The 26637-nt window shown below is 38.0% G+C and overlaps 1 protein-coding gene across 2 annotated transcripts in view; it reads right to left on the bottom strand.

Moving 5' to 3' along the window:
* Window positions 1-291: 291 nt before the first annotated feature.
* The window catches only part of asic1b (acid-sensing (proton-gated) ion channel 1b), a 72238-nt gene continuing 45892 nt past the window's right edge, over window positions 292-26637 (bottom strand). For both annotated transcript variants that reach the window (XM_016668850.1, XM_007546836.2), the window contains exons 3-10: window positions 23234-23361; window positions 10166-10316; window positions 9205-9261; window positions 8593-8746; window positions 2423-2514; window positions 2038-2117; window positions 1661-1762; window positions 292-1015 (exon numbers count right to left, since the gene is read on the bottom strand). In XM_016668850.1, coding sequence (XP_016524336.1) covers window positions 920-1015; window positions 1661-1762; window positions 2038-2117; window positions 2423-2514; window positions 8593-8746; window positions 9205-9261; window positions 10166-10316; window positions 23234-23361 — 860 coding nt within the window. In that variant the 3' untranslated portion in view covers window positions 292-919. The remainder of the gene's footprint in view (window positions 1016-1660; window positions 1763-2037; window positions 2118-2422; window positions 2515-8592; window positions 8747-9204; window positions 9262-10165; window positions 10317-23233; window positions 23362-26637) is intronic.

Raw genomic sequence — 26637 nt, 5'->3', positions numbered from 1 at the left:
GCACACACACACACACACGCGCACACACACACACACACCTACACGCACACACACAAGCAAAAACACATAAATATAAGAGACGCATCATCTTCCTTTTACCTGCTTATCACTGAGGCAGACCTGGTAATTACAATGTAAATGTATATTTATATATTTATATATGTTTATTATATAAAGACATAAAAATCAACTGTAGAAATGAAAAGAAAGAAAAAAAAAACATGCACTGGACAAATACAAGCATGCATTACCATGATGATGAGACCTGAAATTTTCACCAGTACATTTTTTGAATGGTAGATGTTGCACCTGTGCTGCTGCCGCATTTCCCACCCATTCCCCATCAGGCATGGACAGAGATACATTCTCAAACCTTTCCTTGTGTTGCTACATGTACAGTGGAGTAAGCATCATGAGGATCGTCACAGAAGCAGGTTGGGGAGGGGGGATAGTGTTGTTGCTGTGTCACATAAAGGCATGGAGGCTCTTTTCTGTTTGCGGTGAAATTACTGTACATTTTCCAGTAACAATGGATGCTTTTTCTTTTCTTTTTTTTCCTTCATTCCTGTAAGAGAGTTTGTTGTTGTTGTTGTTGGCAAACCTTCTCCGCCAGTATCTGTTGTGGCAGTATTCCAGAGGAACAACACAAAAGAGTTTGGACCGCTGCATGAAATGTTTCTCTAAAGATCAAAATATACTTCTTAGTATTCAGGGCTCTCTCTCTTTACTTGGCCATTGGATGGAAATCCTTTATCGTGTTTGATTGATTTATTATTTTTTTCCTCAGTTTCTATGTAAAAAATGCCTCTGTTTTTGTTCATCAGCATCAGCTCTTCACTGTCTGTGCGTCAGAAAGTTTGTTGCTGTATGGTCGGCTTTGGTTGCATAACACGCACGGTGATGCTTTACTGAGGTCTGCTCAGCAGGTGAAGTCTTCAAAGTTGCCCTGGCCCGGATGGTGAGGTAGCATGTTCCCGGGATATGTAGACGGCGTACGCAGGTTGTCACAAGGAGCCTGAAGAGAAAAAGACAGAAAAATTTGAATGGCAGCGAGAATTAAGCAGAGATGATTGGCTTTGAAGGAAAGGGAACACGAATGTGCAGACGGGTGAGAAAATCTTGAAAGCCTTTTTGGAAAAAAAAATTAAGAGCAACAGGTTGGGTCGGGAGCGGCGAGATAATAGATTCCCGAGCAATACTTGGAAAAATAATGAAGGTGGATGGAGAGGGAGGACTACTAAGTGAGGCAGGAGCAGAGGAGGAGCGCCTTTCCACTTTCCTCTGCCTGCGCTCTGACTCACAATTAAAGTGAGCTGGTTTCATTTACACTTGGATATAAGTAAGCTGTCACAGCATCTGAGGCTTTAATTCTGGCCTGTCCCTGCTGGTACTGTCCTGCTGCTTTGATTAAACCCAAGCCTCCTCTCCTGCGACTCCCTCTCAGTCTTCCCCTCTCATCCCAATTGCTTTTCTTTTCTTTGCGCCGCTCTCTTTTAGCCTCTTTCAATCGCTTTTCCTCTATCTCACTCGCTCTCTCTCGCCAACACCACCCTGACTGCCGGCAATTGAGGCCAGCAGAGACAAAGAAGAAAGGAGCTAGCTCCTGTCAAAGCAATGCAGTCTGACACAGTCAAAGTACTCGGCAGCAGCCCATACTGACATGGTGTTTCACATCATCCAGGCTCAGCACAGCTCCCCGATCATTGCTGCTGCGGCCTTTGTGTTTCTTCTTCATGCATCTGCACAGCTTGTACTTGATCACCTAAAAAAACAAAAACAACAACAAAAAAAACAACAACCAAAAATAGAGTTACTTTTTCTCCTCTTGCTTCTGGAAATCATCCAAATATTTTCCTGTTTTTATAACTAAAGCTCACGCTTGGATCAGGTGAGCTTGAATGATTGCATGCGTCTATAAATATGCCTTCCCTGCGGTAAAAAAACCCAGCTTCTTTTTCTTGTTTATCTCAAACTTTCATTTCACTAATTACTAGAGCACATGTTTAGCGTCGGAGCTGATGGCAGGTGTTATTTTACCTCGTACAGGTAGTCAAACAGCTCGAGAACGGTGAGGATGCTGGCGCCTATGAAGAGACCCATCTGACCTCCGATATCGCCTGAAAAGAAAAGTGAGAAAGCCTTTAAACTAGATGGAAATCATTCCTCCGCATTCATGAGCTCCAGCTTTAATCTGTACGGCTGAAGGACGAGAGAGGCAACAGAAAACACAGATGTTCGCAAATCTGCAGTTGAAAAGCGAACAATAGATTAAATAGGTCGTTTCTACCTCTACAGGGACCTGAACACCTATTATAAAAATGCATACATTGGCTCTGCCTTCATGCCAGATAAAAAGCGTCTGTCAGGCGGCACATTGCATGTTATCTTTTCCCAAGAAAACACTTGACAGCCATTTCCTTACCCAGAAGGCCTGCCAGTTCGTAGGCTTTCTTTTGTTCAATGGTTTCATAGTTCAGCGCCTCAAAGTAGATATCCAAAACCAGAATGTTATCACTGCAAACAGAAAGGGAAGAATGCAAGTGTTAAAGGCAGGCATTCAGTCGTCAACATGTTACACATGCTTCTCTCGGAGCGTCTACAAAGATGACGGTTGACTCCAATTTCTGCACAGACCAAAGCAGATGTGTCGTGCTGAGCGGATGACCTGCCACAGCGAACTAATTTTCCCTCAGTGGGCCTGATCATCGTGGTGTACAGAGGAAATGATTACAGCTGTTTGATTTCAACGGAAAGAAAATCAAAAGGGATTAGCTTAAGGGTCCAAGGCAAAACAGAAATATTTTTCTTCTTTGAGTTCTCTCTCCTTGGGGGAAGACAGACCCCAAAGACTTTTAGATCAAAACAGCTTCGAAGGTTTTAAAAATTCTTTAGTAGCTATCCCACTTTATTCAATCTGAGCAAAATAAAAAATGATTTTCTTTGAGAAGATCCAGTGAAGCCAAGAGCTGACTTTACATTGCAAAATTTAACAGACAGATGGTGATGTAGGTGCAAAACAACAAAAATTTATATTGAATTGCGCTGCCAAACTGCACTGATTTTACTAAGAGCACAAGCTCTATGAAAAGCACTGAACAACATGCCTGTAGTTGAAACTAGATATTTAACAACAGTTGTGTATATTTTTTTGACTGCGTAACATTAGATATAGCTGAAGTGTTCCTGTTTTAGTTCGATTACGGTTACAAAATGACTTCTGTTTGCCAAATTCCAAAATGATGAAATATAGATTTTACAGCAATAGTTTGTTTTGCTTTAAAATCCCAGAATTTTCTTGAGTGCAACAGAGACTTTGTAGATTGTAGTTTTTGTAAAATGTCTGTCTTACAACGTGAGGAATTCACCATTAGTAATAACTGCAGAATATTCCATGTTTGGGTTGCTTTGGCTTTGCTTCACATCGGATTAGGAATGAGCCGTCTGTCTCTGGGATCTTTAAATCCAGTCAAATATCACTGGTTTGTGGCGAATTTGAAAAACATAATTTCAGTGTGAAGGCAAGCATGGCCCTGCACTCTATGGTATTTGGCAGCTGGAGTTTACCCTGCAGCTTTCTAACACATCCTGTTACAATGATACTGCCACAGTTATTATATCTGCACTAGAATGTCTCCTGAAAATCTGAGAAATTTCCCTATGAATGTGGTAGGGCTCTGAATAGGATGCAGCACATCCCCCAAGCATGCAGCACAAATTTAAAGTTGTGGTCTGCCAGCTTATGTTGGCACTTGTAATCAAAAGAACACATGCACACAAAATCCAAATCTGAAGTGTGTTTTTTTTTAACACTTTGAATGGGTCACACCACTCTGAAGCTGGTTAACTGTGTGTGTGTGTGTGTGTGTATAGTATATTTATAGTATATACCACATCCAGCAGCTGCTTGCACTTATTCATTCTCATCTCCTTAACTAAATACAAACTCAAGGCTTCAGTTTAAATTTAACCTGGAGTCCAGACAGCTTCGCTCGGTCTCCCAGCAACCTGCCCATATGCGTGGAGAGTATTATTCCACCAGTAGCACACTTATCTTTATGTACAAAGTGTATGAAAAAGATGCAACTTGTTTAATATCTTGTTTAATAATGTTGTTTATTTTTTGTATATCATTCACTGCTTAGCGAGACCTTTTTGTTGCAACAGGAGGACAGCAGCTCCCCTAGCGGCCAGGAGTGGATATGATGAGGTTGTAGTCTTGACATGAAGACAGGACTTTTTGAGTCAGAAGAGTGGGCTCCTACAATAGAGTCAGGTGATTCTCAGGAACTATTAAAAATAAAGCAAAGGACTCTGGGATATTCATGTAGCATTAAAGAGCTTTCCCTCAAAGATTATCCATGTTCCAGCTGACTTTTAATGTTGTCATGTGGTCTTACTGTGTGAAAGTATCTTAATATGCGAATTAATTTTAACTAACCATTATCTATTAATGGTTAGTTACTAGATAACTAACCATTTTTTTATATATCCACTTTAATGGATGTAAAAAAAAAAAAAAAGCAGGATGTAAAAAAAGCATACTACTTTGCATCGTCTTTTTTTTCTTTGCAAAGTTTGGGCACGTCTTTGCAGAATCCAATAAGTTCTTGTTCTTTACGGAGTCACAATGACTCGGTGCTGCAGTTTTCTAAAGATGTTTCAGAGATCTCGTTAAACTTTTTGAACTGCAAAATGAACTGCAATACGAGCCTCTCTGAATAGACAGACCTCTTTGGGACTACTTATGTAATACGATTAGAATGCGGTATTGTAATAGTTTAAATTAGACCACGTTTCAGCTAATCTTGATGCCATTAATTGAACTAAAACCTTTTAGCTTCTCTGCCATCCGGGTCAGAGTCCACTTGTTTTCCCCAGGGGTTGGATTGCACTCGTTCCTATTAAAACTATTTAATTAATGCTAAAGAAAGTGCAGCCCTGTAAAAGAGCTGGAACCAACTGCTGTGCTATTATGTAACAAAACTTGTTTTTCCTCCATTAATTTAGGTTCAGCTTTTAAAGGTTTATTCACTACATTCACATTAATCCTAAAACTATAATTTTAACTAATTCCATGCTTTTGGATTTGACGTCTGGTAAATTTGAAACTTCCACATGTGTCAAACTCTCACAAACTCTAATAGCCTCTGTACCTCTGGAGTATAGGCAGCCTATCCCCAGTTGAATATCATCGAGGTTTTTGTTTTACTTCCGACAGTTCTTCTGGTATTTTCCGTCTATTTCCCTCTGGTCTGTAGGTCTCCTGTGTGCGGTGTCACCCTGATGTAAAAGCGATGCTTCCTCACTGACAGCGAGTAACCTGAACCACGTCTGATCAGAGCTGCTGTCAAACAGCGGACCGAAGCTTTCGCCTAGCTGAGCCTCCTTCTCTGTGAGGTTCCCGACAGTCAAACTTCACACTCTTCAGTTTCACACCACGAAGCACAGAGCAGGCTGGATATCAAAAACCCTTCCACAAATGTTCATTTCTTGGGAATGTGGCCACTTGTTAAATAAACCGTGCTCTGGGAATGGAGAAACTTTCTCTTTCTGGTTGCACTCTGGCTACATGTGCTACAGTAATTATCTAACCCTCAACAGCCTGGAGTGATGAATAAAATATTCAGCTATGACTGTACGCTCTTCTCATTTTCTTGAACTTTCTTTTAATCTTTTTAGTGTATTCTATATGAAAATAAAACACTCTGTACTTGACTGACTAATAATCTTAAAATCTCACTTGGAGCTCTTTATAATACTTCAAAAGATAAAAGAAAAAATGTAAAACTTTAAAATGTCAACCTAAGTAAGTAATCTAAGGGAATCATCAACCTCAAAAGAAACATATTCTGCCATACAGAAAAATAAAATTAACATCCACCCATTTTGTTGAGAGACTGTGCAAAAGTAACACATTTTACATAATTAAAGCAAATTATACATTGTGTTGTCCTAATATTTTATGCTGTGCTTTTCTTTCTCCAAACATCAGTTTGCATTATTTTGCTGTTGTGAATCCCCAAAACAATTTTCTACCGCTGCTTGTTCTGTGTAATCTTTATTAAACTGCAGATACGGAGCTCCTTTGGGACAGAAGTGGATTGCTGTTTGTTGATATCCAATATGCACACCTTTGTTGCTCAATAATGTCTTGATGTCGGAATCACAAATGTTATCATTTTTCAATGGGTGAGCTCTCTTGAGTTGCAGGTAATTGTTTTGAGACTCACTAACAGTTCACAGAACAAATTCAGTGGCAGACCCGAAATGATTGTTTTTGGGTAGTTAACTTTTGGGAGGGTTGCAGCATCCTTCTTTATCTTTCAGTTCTTCACAATTTGTTTTGTGGTCGAATCTTTTCAGAGAATATTGTGTATAACTATCCAGCTGGGTGAGCATCCAAAGTTAGGCTTACGTCTTTACATGTTGATACATTTTACATTGTTGAATGAAAATTGATTTATTTGTTGAGCACTTAACAATAACTAAGGTAAATAATTGTAAAAATCAAACAAAAAGAAAAAAAAAACCCCACTAAAATTAAAAATAAAAATAAGAAAAAATGCCACTATGCCACATGGTATAAAAAGCCTGTCTAAAAATTAAAAGAAAGTTTATTTAATTATCTCAGGAATCTTCCATGTACATAAAAAAGTTCAAATAAACAAAATGGTGCAAGGCGATTATGAGCTTTAAAAACAATGTCACAACCTGGTTCAGTGATTGTGACAAAAAAGGAAAAGGACATGAGGATACATTATTTGCATGTTTATTTTAATGGATAGAATCAATCCTGTGAAAAACAAACAAGACTAAACAAAACTGAAGTGAGTCTGCAAACCAAACCCAGGAGGTCAAGTGAGGTGAGAGAAAGGTCCAATCTTCCCTCTGTGCAACAAAAGCACCTCAGTCTTTTATAGAGGGACGAAGAAGAAACTCAGTTGTTTTCAATCAGCGTAACTGCTGCATTGTAACATTTTAAAATCAATTCTAAAATGGAAAGAAAGCCAATGAAAAGAGGATAAAACTGGGCTGATGTTCACATCTAGAGGCGTTGGTTAAAAGACAGGCAGCCGCGTTTTAGACAAGTTGAAGTCGTCTTAAGGAAGACAGAGGGACATCATGTAGAGTCCAGAACTAATTAATATTTACACTCCTGATCAAAGATTAATCTAAGGATTTTAACAGTTTTATTAAAGGTAGAGAGCTGATGTCAGCGGTGGGAACGTCACCAAATAAAATACATTCAATCTTATGATCAATTATTCTTATCTACTGTTTTGCAGCCATTATGCAGTCCAAAAATAGAGATAGCCGCATTAGTCACACCTAGCTTAACTTAACTTACTAATATCCCTTATTATGCAAACATCTGCATAATGAGGGAAGGACAGTTTGTATAGCTATAACTTTACCTAGTGAACATATAAAGGGAAAAGTGAAGGGGACCAAGAATACAGCCTTGTGACACTCCATAAAAAGAGGATAAATTATTGATCATGACACAGAATGTTCTATCTGTCATGTATGAAGTGAGCCACCTCAGTACAGTGCCATGGATACCAACAAAGTGTTTTAAACGAATCGAAAGCTGCTGTAAGATCCAAGAGCACCAGAACGACAAGGCGCATGTACTTGTCAGCAGATGAAGCAATGTCTTTGTGTATAAGCTCCGAGATGGAAACAAATCTTTTGCAGTCAAATTAAAAGAGAATCAAAGTCTTAGCTACACAAAACTTCTGCCAAATAAAATATGAACTCACTGAAGGATGTTCAGTGATTTCATTGTTCATGACCTCTTAAGGGTCAATGATTTAATTAACCGTATCGGAGTAAAGCGGGGTAATCACATGCACATGGCTGGATGACATGGCTGAAAAATGTATCATATCAGTCAATACTGATAATCATTTATTATTTTTTTTCGGTTTAAATATCTGAAATACTGCCACAGTGGTGACCTTTCCTGTTTCATAAGAGAAAACTCATTTTCTATTATCACTCCACTCTCTTATTTTTAAGCAGTTATGAGGCACGGTGGTGAAACACAAAACCGTTTCTGCACAAGTTACTCAACAGGTTGTTGCTAGGCAACCAATGAGCGAGTTCATTGATGCCACCCACCTTGCTTATTTGGCAAAAGCTTTTCCTCAAGCTGTATCCAGTGCATGTGCAGTTCTGAATGAGAGTTCACTTTAATCATTGAACATTCTACTGGACATATTTTCTACTGATATCGATCAAGGATCTATTGTCATTTATAGTGTTACAGATTTATTGCCCAACTCTTTATTCAACTTCACACCTTGAGTTGGTGGAACTGAAACACCTGAAGTAACACTAAGAGATGCAACACACTTTATGAAACTAGACATAACATCAAAACTTCTCAAAAGAGTCATTACATTGTGATATTGAATACTCCAGAGAAGTTAAATGCATTTTAAAACTCATCTAAGCTCAATTTTTAGCTGCTTCAAGTGAAGCAGCCTCTCAGACAGCAGGATAAAATTGCCCTGAACATAATCAAAATGATAATGAGGCAAACAGGATAAACATCACAGCAAATCAAAAAAAAAAAGTATGACATACGCAATGTACTGTTCCGTCTTGTTGAATTTCTTGGCGAGGTACTTGGCCGATGCCTTGCTGGGAATCTTCACAAAGGACAGCTCTTTGCCATATCGAGTCATGTTGCATGGGGTCTCACACACACAGTAATCATTGTCTTTCTCAACAAGGAAATCTAAAAAACCAAAAAAAAACAAACAAACAAATGATGGCGACAGATGGAGAGAGAAGAGGAAGGCGAAACAGACAGAGATCCAAAAAGAGAAGACAGGGACTGATTAATTTATCGTCATTCCGGCGTGACAAACAAAATGCCAGCTGAGTGAGAGGCGTCAAAGTAGAGGCGACCTCTGAGACCTTCAAAAAAATATAAAAAAATAGGACAGACACATGCTGACGGAGCAAGAGGGACAGCAGGGCAACGTGCGAGGTGATGCCATGAAAGAGTGAGAGATCGCAAGTCTGTAAGAAAACAAGCAGCAGACATGAAAGGCCTGAGAGGTTTTAGCTGGTGGCGAGGCAGAAAAGGAAAGCTTCAGTGGTACCATCATGCTGAAGGAACACTATTATCTGTTATCAGCTCTGAACAGTGGGATACACATATACACACATCGTGCTGGTTTATCTTCTTACCCAAGGCAGGATCTGCACACTCCTTGTACTGCTCCGGGGTGCAGTACGGGGCATCTCCTAAGGACAGACAGGGAAAAGAAAAAGCAGTAACAGTGTGAAGGAAAGAAGAAAAGCTTTTAGAAATGGGTTGAAGATTTGCTTTGAGTCATTACTTTTATTTTCCACAACTGGATACTGTCATAAAATGGATCTGGTCTCCTAACTGATACCATTTATCACTGCTTTAAAGTTTCTGTCAACATTGTTCCAATCTATGTCATTCTAGAAGTCCAGCCATTCATTTCAATCCATCAAAACAACACTGAATAAAGACCTGCCATGGTGCTGTGGACCAACAGGAAATTACTTCCCTGCTATTGGCAATAATTCATGGAGTTTTTCCTAAAACTACACATTTGACAGGAAGATGGAAGGACGATCTGGACCAGAGCAAAAAACGGGGCGTGGAGGATTCTTATCTCGCTCCCTGTGGACTCAGGATATTCAAACACACATCAAGGCAGCATATGATCCTGGTGATCAGACAGGCAGATTGTCAGGTTGCTCTGTGACTGACAACAGAGATGTTAGAGGGGAGGCAGGTGTGTGAGTCTTAACAGAGTCCCAATCCAAATGTTTCCTCTGTGCCAGAGCCCCCTTTTCAATTTGCCATGTGAGATCTCACACTGTGATTAAATGTAAGAGGTAGACAGCAAACGCCAGCTTTAATCACTGGACAAACACAAAGGGAAAACGGTCGAGTTTTCCGATCCACTAGAGTGTGAAAGTATGTGATTTTCTAAGACCGCTGCCAGGAATGTGTTGGTTCCTCGAGTAAAACTGCCACCACCACTTCACAAGGACACTTTTACAATAAGTTTACAAACAACAGCCGCTAGGGCACTTTTCTGCTTGATAAATGCATTTGTAAGAAGCAGTGTGTGTGCGTGTGTGTGTGTGTGTGTGTGTGTGTGAAAGATACCAGGCATGTGGACCATCCTGCAATTGCAGTTCTCGACCAGGTATCGCGTCTCGCAGTCAATTCTGCAGGCAGTGATGCTGTAACTGCTGAAGAAGTCGGAGTCCATCGCCGTGGACTTGCAGTCGCCCCACGGTGGGGGCAGGTACGTCAGCTGAAAGAGAGAGAGAAAATAAAAACCCTCTTTAGTCCCAAAGTGTTAAAAAAATCCTTCCCCCCTTGTGTGATGATAATGCAGTCATTTGACCTTGCACTTCCTGTCAGGAAGATGAGAAACTTGTTACTCAGTCTGTAGCAGAGGCCATTTCCCAACAGACAATGCACATTACACAGGTCATTTGCTGCATTAGACTCAGAGAATGAATCCCATTCTTACTTCATGGTGAATACATCTGTACAGAGATGGTTATTGTTGGAGCCGGTCTCCTACGCTCTCCTATTTCTAGTCTCCCTCTGGGCTTTCATCGTACTGCCCACTCTTCATAAGAAGCCCAATAGCACCAGCTGTGTAGTAGAAAGTGTCCGGCTGTAGGAGTTTCAGCGTTTTAGCAGAACAAAACCCCATGCACCCCGAGTTTAAAGCAACAAGTTTTATGCAATTCTTATGCAACATCGATAAATTACGCCCTCAGACTTCTGTCCATGTTTGGTGGTAATCTTGCACAAAAGTCTACTGTGAGTGATTTCACACTGCCCTGTGTGTTTTATGCTTGACCTCAAAGTGTAATTATCACTCTCATCGCAGGTGCATTCAACAGATGCATCTAATTTAACTGAAACCAGGTATTTACATACACTACAGCTATGTTTTCCACAGTCTAACATTAAAATCACAATAAATAATTCCCATTTTGATCCATTAAGATGACCATGAATTAACTTATAGTTAGAGTAGGGCTGGAAAAATGCATCACAATGTAAGCGTTTCATATTGATGATCATGTATTTGGATTTTGTTTTAAGTAACTGAAATCCTGCCAAGCTGATGGATGGAGTAACCTTATGAGTCACAGTTTTCACTCCATGCCAATGTTTTTCATCTTTAAGCAGTTATGAGGCATGGTGGCAAAACCTGAAACTGTTGCTGCATCAGTTACTCAACAGGTTGTTGCTAGGTAACCAAAGAGCGAGAGAGTGAGTTGATACCATCAACGTAGTTTAGCAGGCCATGAAAGTTTGAGCAGGTTATGTTTTTCCTCTGACTACATCTCCCAGAATGCTGTGTGGTTCTGGATCAGAGTTCAGTGAATGTTCTATCACATGTATTATCTACTGATATTGATCACATGTCTATCACAATATTGTTATTGATTTATTGAAATTAAGTTGAGGTACAAACTGCTTTCTTAATTAACGTCATGGGAAAAAAAAGAAATCAGCGAAGACACCAGGAAGAGAATTCAGGAACTTAAGTACAATTTCTAGATGTCCGAAAGCATCACTTCGCGAACAGCTATATGTAAATGGAAAAAATAAAAACAGTATGGAAATATCCTGCCATCATACTGCTTCAGAAAGCAGATGAGTTTTCCAAAGAGGATGGTGTTTTGGTGCAAAATGTGCATAGCAACCTCTGTTGCTAAGTTAAAGACTTACACGATGCTGGCTGATGGTGGTAGAGAGTATGATTAACCACAGCAATGGTGGCTGTAGACCAAATTTACCAGGAGGACCAGATGAGGTCATTGTTCTTTCATGGAATAACAGAATGAAACAAAACAAAACCCATGGCAATGTTTCATCGCCAAGTGAGCCAAAGAGCCGCTTGTGGCTCTGGAGCTGCAGGTAGCAGGGTCCTGATGGCGAAAACTGTGACCCTATCTCAATACTACTGAAGCTAAAAGTGCAGCACTGTGAAGTAAACCTGTGAAGGTAAAACATGAAATTGGTCCAAGAGAGAAATTAGTTAAATTTTCTGTGCCAAACCACCCATGACCCACTGTGAAACAAGTTCATTAACATCAGGGGCTGAAAGGATGCTAGGTGGTGAATTAATCCAAAATAAAAACCCATAAATTATAAAGAAAATATTAAATTAGTCCAAAAACATAAAAATACAGATCCCAATTTCCAGATACACTCAAGGACAGATATCTGTCTGGCAACATAAAAATAATAATAATAAAAAAATATATATATTATTTTGCTCTGATGAAAGTAAAATTGAAATGTTTGGCCATAATAACCATTGTTACATTTGGAGGAATAAACGGGGAAGCCTGCAAACCTGTTCTGGGTTGGCAGCATCATGCTGTGTGAACGCATTGCTGCAGGAGGGACTGGTGCACTTTGAAAAATAAATGACATCATGGTTATAGAACATTATGTGCACATTACTGAAGCAACTTCACCCCATACAAATGGTTCTTCCACATCCAGAATTGCATTTTGGATGTTTTTAATTTGAAGAAAGAAAGAAAAAAACTCATTATTCTGGCATTCAACAAATAGAAATAGTTCTGGTAATTCTAACCGCCCTAAAACAGAGATTTTAACCGAATACAAGCTACTATGCAATATACTTTTCATATTACAAAGTAAGTAGAAATGTAAGAATGCAACCCTCCGCCCAAAAAAACTCAACTCATTGATTTAGAAGTTGAAACCAAACCATTGAGTATTGTCTGATTTTGAATTGTGCCAGTATGTGCTCATATGGTTAACATGATTTCTAAACACACTTATAATATCTTATATCAAAATTAAACACTCAAGTTCTTCAGACTTGGCAGACAAGTGGTTGATTATAATCTGACTTTTCTATGACCGCTCACACAACATAAAGGGTGCTGCATAATGTGAACCTCTTTGGGATACATCAAAGCAGAAATGAAACCACCTCTGCTTCATACTTCAACATCAAACTCAACTTAAGAGCATGAGCTCAGAAACAGATCCTTTCAATCAGAGGATTCAACTTGGAGTCCCATTAGCCAGAAATCTAATAGTGAATGAATGTTCCTCCAAAAGAGCCACTGCAGAAGGAAAGGTTGAACCAGAAATGAACCAAAAATGAAGCTAAATTAATTATTTTAATGGCATTTGCTGATATGCATATTTTAGCTTTAACTGCAGCTTGGAAGGACGTTAGAAACAGAAAGACCTAACTGCTCAAACGTATAAGTTGGGAGGGAGGCACACATTTTTTACAGATGACAAACATCATTGTTCTTTGAGGATAGTCATCAATAATTGTAGAATAATTACAAAAACTGATTGATGAACTGAAAGTGCTGAAAAGACAAAGCTGAAACTGATCAATAAGGCGGAAAAAGGCTCCAGGATGTAGTGGTGTTTCCCTTGTGATGACAATCTCTTTTATTCTCTATGAATCTGGACCACAATTAGGAATAAAATACAAAATCATTTTCTTTCAAAGAAAACATCAATCTAAAAACTTTACGGGAGAATTTTGTTTGATCAGCCACAGCTCCCAAAGATACTCATGGCAGAAGAACAAAACTGCACAAACACAAAATAAGTTTTTATCTAAAACCAAGTATGGTAATGGCAGCATTATGATCTGAGGTAATCTTTTCTTTGAATTGAAGTAACGTTTAATGAAGATGAACAAAATTATAAACAGCACTGAAAGTCTGATAGTTTGACCCCAAATCTTCAAGTGTCTGTCAGAAAGGTTATTCTACAGAGATTTCATTTTTAAAGGAAAAAACAAACGTCTATGGCTTCATCGCAAGAAAACTGGTGTTTCAGAATGAGCCAATCGCAAACCAGAGACAGTCCAACATCTGCTAAACATATGAAGAAGGGCTGTGGACAGGAAATCCATACTCTAATAAATTTGGAGAGCTTGTGGATACGGAGTAGGCACATATCGCCAAGTTGAGATGTAGCCTGTTGACAGATGGCCAACAAAGAATATTGATGGCTGTAATTAAATAAAAAAGGTTCAAAAACAGTGTGCACACTTATGTAATCACATTACATATATTTATTTTTGAAATATAGGTTTAAACCAATTAGATTTCATTCCTATTTGTTAGAAAAGTGATTTATGTTCACATTTCTTATGTCACAAATAATTTGAACAAGTCTATTGTAATTAAAAAACAAACAAACAATGATCTAAGAGAAGATATTCATATTTTTAAAACTAAACCAAACTCATTAGATTTTATTTATTTTCAATGAATACATTTATATTTGATTTAAATGTAATAAATATAAATTAATTGCACTCAGAAATACAGCATATTTATGTTCAATCTTGAATTTCATCTTTTCTTCTAACTTTTCTTTCCGATATACAATTTCTGCATTTTTTAATGTTTGGTTTAAGACAAAGATCAAAACATTGTGACATAAATAAAACATGTAGTCTATGAAAAGCCAAGGAATAATTACCCATAAGAAAAGTTTAGGAAAAATAGCAAGAAAGCAGCTGAATCCCCAGTAGTGGATAAACCAGGAAAGTACAAATACACAGATATGAATAAACATGAGATCATATTATTGACCACTGGAGAGATAAGAGCCCCAGACAGATAAATATCCAGTCTTTCTACTAGTGTGTAATAATAGAGTTCAAGAAACCGAAACAATTAAATTAATGTATAATGGCTGAGTAAAATAGCTGTAGCGTTAATTATGAATTTAAATATAGAAACATATACCTTCTTCTCCAAACTGAACCTCAGTGAGCTGCATGTTTACTCAAGTTATCACATTGCTGATGCAACCACAGTAAGCCTCCGTCATAGGAAAATATTTTTTTCAACATAAGAACATCAGCAGCTCTAATTTGCATTTAATCCAACTGAAAAAAATGCAAACCTTGATGCATTAAGTAAAAAAAGAGGGGTGTAATAATAAAAAAGGACCCTTGTGTGTGTCTCCGTTTCATTGGCTCAAAGTGTGCACCACTGAGTGCTCACACAGCAATAAATTAAAAGGCCACCATTGTGATTTAGGAACCTGTATTTTACAATTTGTACTAGAGTGCAGGAGGCAGCCATGGGTGCAGCGAACTGGATTTGGTTATTAATAACCCAGGGCGATGTTCAGCATGCGCATAAAGTATTCACACACATTACGATGCACTTTAAAAAAACACAGGTACCCACAGCTAAAGAGCTTCCCCAATGCAAAACACAGGAAACATAAGTGCTGCAAGGAACCTGATGATCAAGAAAAGATTCAAGATCACATGGACAGGACACATGGTGGAGAAAATAAATGGTTTAATAACAATAGTTCTGCCATTTTAAATGCTCCACGCATTTATAAACTGTCAACATCACTTCCACGGCGAGAACCATCAACCAGTGTTGCCCAAAGTGAGTCTGGCGTAGAAGATTTAAAGACATTTTAGAGTGCGGTTAGCCGTTTAACAACCAGAAGGAAGGAAACAAATCACGATAAGACGTTGACCTCAATTCTCCCTTCATTAACTGAGCGAGAGAGCAAATAAAAGGTAGAGAGGAGGAAGTCTACATGAACCCACGGACAGGAAAAAGGGGAGGATGGAGATATGCTGGCGGAAGAGACGTTTGCAGGATTTCTGCTCTTTATGTTAAAAAGGGAGACAGATATTGCATTTTTTCTTTCTTTTTATGGGATCATGGTGAGTGACAGTTTGGCCAGATGAAAAGTCAGTGGCAGCTTTGCACTACAGGATTGCTGAAGCAGAGTTGAATGAGTGTGGGGTAAACTGCATTAGATTAATGAAGAGTGAGCCTGCCAGGGAATAAATAAACAGAGGCAGGCTGAAGGGAAGGAGAATGTAGAGAATGATATTAAAGACAGAAATTGTATTAGCAGAATTGTAATGAATGTTGGAGAGCGGGAAAAAAAAAAGTAATGGAGCCAATGAGAGATAAAAAGAGATGCATACTTTCCTGCAGAAGCGACATTGGCAGCATGCAAAATCCTGCTGCAGCCTGCTGACACAGGAATGCACTGACTAGTTGTGTGGACGTGGACGGACTGAGATTACCACCAAAATCCCCCTTTTCTCTCCTTCATTCATTATGCATGAATCTGTTGCATATTAGGGACCAGAGAGTAGGATTTGTCTGGCTGCAAACTGAACCATCGCACCCACAAAATTATTCACAGCTGAGAGGAATAACCCACATTTACTTCATTTCACTGAACAAGACCAATTGTGACAAGCTGACTGGGCAAAGTCTGTGTTCTTTATTTATGCTAAAGCCCCATGTGGGTCTCTGTGAGAGGGTTGCACAAGAACCTGAAGTCTCTAAGGTGCACGCAAACATGAATAAGCCCTTCAACCTCATTATGGCACTGTTGGCTTAGAGGTTAAAACATGTTCAGCAGCCAAATAGCTTTATTTATCCCATCTCATATCAAAAGAGGATTAGAACAGACACTGTCGTCTGTTTGTATCAAATGTTTTTGTCCCTCTGTCTGAAAATCAGGATTGCTTTTTAAACAAATGAATATGTACCCCAGAGTTTTGGTAGTAACTAGTTACATTTGCTTGAGTAACATTTTGGAAAAAGAGCATTTTTACTACGCTGTACTTTTTAATTTTACTTGAGTGATTTGTTATGAAGTATCGCTACCTGAGTAAAATTTCTGGATACTTTAGTCATTGTAAGTAACTTGACTGGAAGAAGAACAAGTTGAATCTGAACATCTTAAGCACTTTTAACTGCGTTGTTGCTGAATTGTGCAATACAAACTAACTTGAAGGATTAATTGATTGATTGGTGCTCTTACTTGGGTAAACTTTTTGATGCTCGACCCGGCTCTGGTGAACCACGTCTTTATGAAAGGGAAAACAACTTTGGTCCTTGGAAAAACTGGTAAGATGCCAGTTTTTTTGGACCAACATTTTCAGGTTTCTGGCATCTTACCAGCTTTTTCTTTTTCAAGTTCCAAAAAGTCAAAGTATATTTTGCACAAATAACTTATTGTTCCATGTCTGGCATATTGTGTGAAAGTGTGGGGTAGTAATATTCTCAACAGGTTTGTAAAAGGAGAAAGTAAATACAACTTAAGAGATTAAAAAAAAATTAGATTCAGAGAGGTGATGAAGGAAAGATGCATTTCAATTAAATGTGTTAGTTTATGGAACAATCTAAATGTTTTTCTGTATTTAGAATAAATCTGAAAATCATTATGATATAGCAATATGGCATTGATTAAACTGGTGTTTTTGTGTATTTGAAATATGTTTGTCATTCTCTGAGTTTAGCTAATTCTCCTGTATGTGAATTCAGGGGAAATATTATAAGTTTATGCTACTTTCTGCTCCTTTTCATTCATTATTTCTTTTAGTTTTTACATGAACTATTCATATTTACTATTGAGTGAATGAAATGAAAAATAAAATGAAGATATCTAATAAAACAGTGAGTAATAAATATGGTAAATATATAACAGCTAATATATATAAATATATATTAGCTGAATTTCCAAGATCGAATCGGATATGATCTGTTTTTATTGTCGAACAGCTGAAGCATGTTTTCCAGCCAAAGAAACATTTCTTAAGCCGCAGAGCAAACAGAGCAGCTTGCAGGGCAGCAGAGAGCTGAGTAAATGCTGATGTCACGGGGTCTTCATGCTAGAAGAGGCTGCACCAGTGAGGCAGGGGGATATGAAGGAGCAGCGCTGGGGGAATGGGGTCACAGCTTTGAAAGCAAATATGTTGTGGAGATATTTCACAGTGGTGGAAAACAAATAGTGTTTTAGGTCTGGTTTGATCTGTGACCATGCTGCTACACATCATCCCCTACCAGCTAGCATTTCAAATCACTTTCAGAGCTTCATTTCTGAGGAAAGGGAAAAATGGAGAAAATGACTGGCTATAAAATTTCAGTCGTATAACTCGCCATCCTTTTGTCCTTTCAGTGAAAACGCAGTGCTGGTCACGTTTATTGGCACCCCTGGTAGCCATGTCTTGAGAGAATTATAAAACAGATTCCTTTTTTTACTACAGAAGCATAATTTCACACTGAAAATGGAGAAACCTTTAATTCAAGTGGGGGGAAAAAATCTCATATTACAGAAATCTATAGTTGTGCTGTGGCAGCATGTTGAAGTAGTTGGCTATATTAGTCCTGATTTGTCCTTTTTAAAGACTTTTTTTCATAATATTTTAGTTAAGGTGTTGCTTTTTTTGGACAATTATTCCATCTGGTTTTGGGCACGGTGCAGCTGGAAGGATTTTTAGTCTTTTTGACTTCAAGACAGTTCTTATGACACATAACTATGGCAACCATGTGGGGTTTTTTGTTTGTCACAATCATGAGCAACTTATTAGCTCACGATTGAGCTAATAAGTCACCAGGCCAGGAATCGAACCTGCAACAGCCGTGTTGAGGACTAAGGCCTCCATATGCGGGTTGTGCGTAACCCCTGCGCCACCACAGCACACCCTACATCCTCACTTTTGATTAAAAAGTGACATTTTACTTTAACAACGCCATATTCAGCACCAGTTTCAGCATCCGCCTGTTACAATGGATGGAGAAAACATTGATCTGGTTGAGTCCTATAGATACCTGTGAGTTCACCTTGACAACAAACTGGACTAATCTATTAACACACATGTGGCAAATAAGAACGAACTGAGGAAGCTCTTCCTTCTTAGGAAAATCTTTCATTGTGTGCAGTCGGTTCTTCTGTATTTTTTTATCAATTGGTTGTTGCCAGCGCTGCATTCACTGATGCTGCTTGTTGGAGCATCCGTGTGCGGGATCAGAAAGTGTATGTCGGTGATGGGTGGGGGAGCGGACTCTGTTGGGGAGCTGGTGGAGAAGAGGATCTGATGCAGGCCGTCCTCTGTAACCACACACACCCTCTGCAGGAGGCTCTGGGCGCTCAGAGAAGCAGTCGCACTAACGACTACAAGTTTCTGTGTTGGAGAACAAAGAGAAACTGGAGAGGCGCCATTAGGCTGAACAACACCTCCTGCTGACCATGTGCATTTGCAAATATCACAAGTATTATGAGTATGCCGGTTATTTTCTTTGGCTATGGTGTTCTATAGTTATTGTGCTTCCTTAAGGTTTAATTGATACTGTGAAATATGTTATTTTGTAATAAGTGGGAAGGTAGGCATCATTTGCATATTTTAAATAAACTACAAAATAAAAAAAAATGTTTTTATGGAGCTGTATTTTTTGATATGTACGACTGTCTGTCTGTCTGTCTGTCTGTCTGTCTGTCTGTCTGTCTGTCTGTCTGTCTGTCATTAAACTCACGATGCAGAAAAAAACAAAACCAAACAAAAAATGCAAAAGAAAAAAAACAAGACAAAACAAATACAGAAATAGAAAAACAATATTTAAATTCCTGTCAATGGCAAGAACACAAAGTGTAGACTGAAAACAGTATACATGAATGCATAAGTTTATTATACTCTCACCATTTTATTCATACAGAATTATGAAAAGGGAAGTATTTCTCCTGTGTATTTTTCTAAAGCAAATCTCCACAAAAATCTGTTTCCTCGCCCCAAAGGTGGCGAAGAAACAGCCACCTGTTTCCTCGCCTCATCGTACGTTTTGTCTTCTAAAACGTACGATGACCTTCGTAATTTTAAGTGTGAAAAGGAAATGTTGTTTTAGTAATTCACAGCCTGTTGTTCCCTCTATATACATTTTTTGTGTGTGAAATTGCATCATAGTGGATAAAGGAATTTACTAGAAGAATGTGTAAACAGATGTGTGGTTGTGTTCACTGATGTTTTGAAGTTTCACAACCAGCTTAGACAACGCTACGGTAGCAGAAATTGTTCAAAAACAACACCTTGTCACGTGTTTGCACCAGAAAAGCTGCATCTTTTTTTCCCTCTTAGAACCCCAATAGAGGTTATATAAGAACTTTGAAGAATAAGGTCATAACAATTATCGCCCTGCTTTATAAATCATCATGTACTCTGTTTACTCTATTTTTTTTTACACTTTTCTTTAAAAAAAAAATGCAAGTCTACAAACCCACAAAAGCCACACATTTGGTTACAAAACAGGTTAAATGTTTATGGGAAAAAGTATATTTGTGACTTTAAATATCAATTTAAGATGGAAAATGAGCTACTGGCCAAACAAAAAAGGAGTGCCTGAAATGAAAAGCAAAGATTGAACAGAGAGTTAGATGGAGATTCGTACATGTTTGGAGCTGCTGCTCCACTGACAACAAACTGATCAACCCTGCCAGAGACACCTGAGCTGTGAAGGAATGTCACAACCCAAAGACACAAGCGCACTCAACGATGAAAGGATGGATTGGAGGGAGATGCATCATGGATAATACTCATAGCTGCACAGGATCTTATGATCTTGCATGCACAGATTTATACATGCCTTATGTTTTAAGGCAAATAAGAAATATTTCAACTGTTCAGTCAGAGATTTTTATTTTGTACCTCTAAGCTGCTTAACGTTTTGCAGAAGTAGAACAGCACATGTAAAAAAAAAAAAGGTAAAGAGCCTTCTGTTTGGCACAAAACTGATAAATGGATTATGCTGGACTGAGTTTGAGGTAGAGTCCGCAGGGACGAGAATTTGATATTTTTGAAGTTGGAAAAAGAACTGAGCTCAAACAGCTTTGATATCTTCTTTAATCATCTCTGCTCAAAGCAACACAACTACATAAAGCTTAAAGGTTTGTGAAGCATTTACGTATGAAGCAAAGGACTGGTAGACACGGGGGAACTCAGTGCAAAAAAATAAAAAACTAGAAAAAATTAAATTTTACTGTAATTTACTAAACCTTTCACTTATGTGTATGTATGAAGTATTTTTATCATACATTTGATCTACCTGTGTTGTAAAAAGGGCAAAAACTATTTCTGATTTCTATTCAGTTAATAGAAAAAGGTGAAGTAGGGACGCATCGATTTGAAAAAAAATGAGCCAATGTCAATATCTGATATTAATATTGGTAATATTGCCAGATTACCAACATTTACTGATATTAAATCTGTGACCACAACTTAAAAATGCAGCTGGATTTTTTACACGAGCTGCTTGGTCACCTGCAGTCATGTCAGATTTGAAGTAGTTGATGGGAAATTTGTTCTTTTTACTGACTTGATTCTTTGTGAGTCACCAAAGTGAGTGGAGTTTTTGAGTCAGTTACCCAGTACAGCCCAGTACACACTGCACCCAAAACCAGTACAGGTCTGCAGCTTTTAATAGTCCAAAATTGTTGCCATTTTATTTTCATTTTTAGGTTAGATGTTTGCAAAAAGAAGCATTATCTAGTACATTAAAAAATAAGCACAAAGTATTGACAGGAAAACATATAAACAAACATTATTTGTTTTTTATCATCTCAGCCAAAGTTATAGCGTGATTGTGGAAGAGCAGCAGGTTGCAGACCCTGCACTATAATGTAAGTGTATTTAATATCATCTATAAAAGAAAACAAATAACTTTTTTTCTCTTATCTCAGATTTTGTTTTACACTTTCTTTGCACACTGAAGCTTGCATGCAGTAATTCATTCTGTTTGCAGTGAGTGATTAATATCCTTACCTCCACAATAATACAACAGAACAAGCTACAAATTTATTACCACAGTGACTTGATGAATAAATTTCTACTCTGGGTGCAGGAGTGGACGGCAAAGAGCAGGAAACAGACGGGTTCTACCCCCTGCAGAGAGCGCACTGTTGCTGAGAGAAAACCATTAACTCATCCTCAGCCATTCGTCTCATCCTTATTGGAGCTGAACTGAGCTGAATCGTTACCTCGCCGATCCGCCCCTGCCTGGGCTCAACCAAGTTGATCAGTCCCTGCTTGAGCTGCGCTTTGATAAGTTGGTTTCGTGAATGAATTTGGGTTACAGCTAAAGTGAACGAGTTAATGTAGATGACGAATCGTGTCTCGTGAGTCAGTAAAATGACTTAAGACTGGCTCAGACTCCGAGACAGTCTTAAGGAATTTGTTAACAAGAAATGAAGGAAATAAGCTTGACTATGAAATCTCAACGGTCCGCAGACATTGTGCATACAGTCTGTGTGGCTCACAGAATACACAGATTACTCAGAACAATGTTGTTCAACTTCTGGTTTGTAGACTGATGTAAACCACATTTTTTAAACATTTTGCACCTTTATCTGTCTCATGTTTAGTTACAGACTTATGCAAAAGTGCTTTAACCAAAACCTCTGATAAACATTCAGATGAAGACAAAGATTCACATAGTTTTCTAATCACAGTAATTTTCTCAGCAAAATAAACATCCCAGTGTAATATTTCCCTTTGTTTGAGTCTAGCTTGTCTACTTTTCAGTGTTGTGTAAAAATAGGATGCTTTAGATACTTCCAAAAGGAATCTGTAGAAAAAACCGCTGCAAAAAAACAGACTTTACGGGTCACATTGCACCATCATGTCATGCTTGAAAAGATGTGAGTTTTCTGCACATGTCATGCTTGAAAAAATGTGAGTTTTCTGCAGAAGCTTCAGAAACAAAGAAAAGCATTCAGATTAAAAGACATTAAAAGCACCAAACCATCCAGTGACAGGAAACCTTGAATGACACTGATTCCATTTAGAGGAGTAAATGAATATTTAGAATATTTACCACTTTTGAAATCGGACTGTAATGAAAGCTACAGTCACTTCTTTCATTATCTGCATTTGCATTGACCATGTAGTTGCATAATTTGGCATTTTGAAAATAAATTTGCTTAACGGAAACAAGGCAAATTCGAAAAGCTCTCATTTTCAATAAAAGTTTTGGTGTTAGGATGAGATGTTTTTTTTTTAACCGTATCAGAATTGGCTTGTTTTGCAAAACTGCAATGGAAAGACTGTTTTTCAAGTCACACGATCAACATTTGGATGTTGCCACTGAAGCAAATCATGAGGAAGAAGTCGGCAGGAAGTAGCAGGAGGATCGCGGCGTGGCATGCTTTCTAACGACTCACATGAACAAACGTATTCACATGTGATTTTAACAGTGTTTCTTATTTAATGCAAACACCGCAATTGCAAAATTATGTTTTTCCTACATTAGCGGAATACTGACAAAGCTCTGCACTCATTTGTAATGGAAATGCAGCTACTGATGGCTATGCAGACATATTTTCGCATGTTTTCAGCGTTCTGTGATCTCTTCCAGGACGTACCCGTTGCTCTTGACAGGAAACAAAGGTCTGAAATCCTGGAGCCACTCCGAAGCCCAGCTGGTCTATGAACGGCGGCTCGTCCTGCGTGTGGATCTGAACCTTGATCCCAGCTTCAAATGATGTCTCATCTGTTGATGGTAAAAGGTTAGGACGGTTACAACAGGGATGATGATTTGTATGCACACACGAGCCTACGCCATCATTACTAACCAGAAGGTGCTAAAGTGTTGCAGTGTTGGAATATATTTGAGTCAGGGGAGTAAAAACAGACCGGAAACTGAAAAGTCTTAGCTGAAGAAAATCTTAGAAGCTATCATTGCCTATTCATCAAAATCTGAATCACTCCATACATCATCGTTTCTCATGAATGACAAACACTTTGGTATTTTTGTGGGTTAAATAGCCTGAATAAGGAGCGAAAGGATAAAGTGGATGGATTTTCCAAACAGATTAGACGATGACAATGCCTGCCTCACTGTAGCCTTGCTTACTGCAGAGGAAATGAAAGTGAATGTATAAATTATTAAATAAATGATGATGAGGATAAAACAAAATCAATACAGCTGAGAGCTTCCTTCCCCATAGCACTCTGCTGTATAGATTTTAAATCAAAGAGATGGGCCTCTTTAGACTTGAGGGAAACCCCTCAATGACACATGGACTTAAAGCAACACCTCTGCAAGCAAGCATATTTTTTTCACAGTAACTGGCCTAAAATGCTAATTATGCAGTAAGCAAGTCGGCTCCTTCGAGAGCCAGCTTGGTGATAATGTCCAGTGTCTGCTTCCTGCCAACCCAGCCCTTCTCTTCCCCTTCTTGGTTGTCACTCGGCATCATCTTCTAAGCGGAAAGGCTTTCTCACTATTTTCAATTAGGGAGCTAAAAATTGTGGCAGGAGTTCAGCAAGAAAGCTTCGACATGGTGTGACAGATTTGAACTGCTACATATTGGTCCAGTGAGATTGAATACCGAGCCGTTTTGTTCTGCTGCCAAGGAAAATGCTCGAGAGGCGGAAGATAGATATACAAAAACAGAAAGCATCCCAATCTTCTGCCATGCTGCAGTCATGGCCATCCTTTGTGGGTTTCATAGAATAAAAATCACTTTTTTTCACTTAATGTGGAAGAATTCCTAGTATCCGCAGACATTCTTGTTAGGGAAGTCAATGTCCAAGAAAAGCTGAGAAAAAGTAAAAAATCATAGCCTTGTCAGTCAGGAGTCTAAAAATGTCTCAAACAAAATGTAAACCTTTAGACATATATTTCATTTTGGTATGTTTTGTTGTCATTTTAACTTGTAAGTGTGACTTTATTACCATTTTACAATCAAAAAAGCAAAGTTTAAATTAATATTAAAAAATAATTGCAGACATGATATAGTCGAGTCGAGTTTAAGTGAGCTAAGAAGACGAATCCTTGAATTTTAACAAAGACCACAGATTGAAAATATTAGCATTGGTTTATTGAGAATGATATTAAATCTGATTAAATTGTTTTATTATAGATAAATCATCAGATTTTAAATTGTTTTGCATTTAAAATTAAAATGATGGACATGTTTACTTTTTAAAACTGTAAGGATCTATATTCATAGTTTGACTGCTGTGTTTCCATAGCTACAGGATGGTGACATGAGTTTAATTTTTGCAATTTAGCTTTGTTTATTCCTAAAAAAAATCTCATGATGTTAGCGGTGTAAACAGTCATATTTAATAAATTATAATATGCATTCACAGACCTGCTCGTCAGACTAAAAGTACCTTTGAAAAATAACCTTTAAGGAGGTATTAAATACTTTTCATTTAGCCCACATTAATGTGATAAATATTGGTTTGATGTCATATTTTAATTTCAAATGTTTTCATTAACTGAAGGTGGAAAATAATCATGACTAACAGAAATAAAGGATTTCAAACATCAATATGTGTGTAACTAATATTTATAATGTGACAAAGTTCCTGAAATAAATGGGCTTTTAAGTAATATTTTCACCTATACTAAAATGTTTTTATTTTTCTGCTTACATATTTAAATTTTTTAAGAAGAGCAACCAAATTCAAATTCCTTGTTTGTCTGCATGGATTATGGTTAAAGAGGAGGACATCCTCAGAAAAAAACAAGATTAGAGGTTGAACATTAAGCAACATGTAAAAAATAATTTATTACTCAACCAAACTTTAACCAAGGGAATCGGGATTCATCACACTTGTTGGGGTTGAACTTCTTTAATTCCACGCGACTCTATTCTTGGTGTTTGTTATTTTTTGTCTCAGTTAGTCTGAGTCAGTGTTGTGAGCAGGCAGCACACAGAAGAAGCCCGTTGTGATGCCATCAGGCGCTGATAATAGACTATTTCTTTAAATCCTTTTGATTGCATTTGAGGGAACAGACGGTTCTCAAGCAGAAAATGTGCCCTGCGTTATAATACTTATCTGTTCTGTGAAGCTCTGTTCATGTCGAGTACTGTCACAAAAGTTCAGCTAATAAGACAAAAAAAGTGTTTGGCAAGTTTCAAATAATGGAAAAAATCTGAACAGAAGCTATTTCTACCATTAAGAAATCTCCTGTAGCAACACTGCATAAGGTTTTGTATAAGTCAGCAAAGAAATCAGAGCTGACATTATTTTCCCCATCAAATCCCAAAGGAGGTCTGCATGATTTAGGTCATGACTCTGGAGGGTTATCCTCAGACTTTTACTTTCTCCTAAGAAAGATATTTTTATTCAAGCAGCTGATCTTGTTGGGTAAACCACCTCTGTGGCTTAACGATCCTTTAGCTTCCTCTTATTTATCTGGACTGCAAACCTTCCTGAACCTTTTCTGATTAGATCAGATCAAATTTGCTGTGTTTGTTGTAAGGATGGAGAATTGTGTTTCTGCTGATCTGGTGGCAGTTTTTTCTTTTTTTCTGCACACATCACCCTTCTGTTTGCAAAGGACACGGTCATTTAAATATGCTGAATCAGACAGCGTCTCACTTTTAATGTTTTATTGCTGCTGTTAAGAAATAACTCCCTGAAGTCGTGGTAGATGATTCATTTCTAGGAATACTAACATTTTAAAGCAGAAGGTTACGATGCTATTTAAAGCATCCCCAGTATTTCTGTTATTACTGCAAGAGGTCAAAGCATAATGAGTAGGATTCCAGAATAACTCGTGTTTGGAGACTAGGACATGACTGGGATGTTTTCCTTAATGACTAGACTTTAGAAAAGCTGTTTTTTACCTTCAAATATTATTTTTTTATCAATATATTTGATGCCTCGTCGTTTTTAGAAAGAAAGATAAATTAAATCTTCAAGGTTTTTCTTCAGTTCATTTAAGAATTTTTTAACCTTTTACTTGACTGGTTGGGAAATTAAATACTTTTAAGAAATTGCAATAAAATAAAGTTATCATTGTAAG

The sequence above is a fragment of the Poecilia formosa genome, unplaced genomic scaffold, assembly GCF_000485575.1.
Source record: "Poecilia formosa unplaced genomic scaffold, Poecilia_formosa-5.1.2 Scaffold18, whole genome shotgun sequence".
Taxonomy (NCBI): Eukaryota; Metazoa; Chordata; class Actinopteri; order Cyprinodontiformes; family Poeciliidae; genus Poecilia; species Poecilia formosa.
This window is presented reverse-complemented; position numbering and strand designations above follow the sequence as displayed.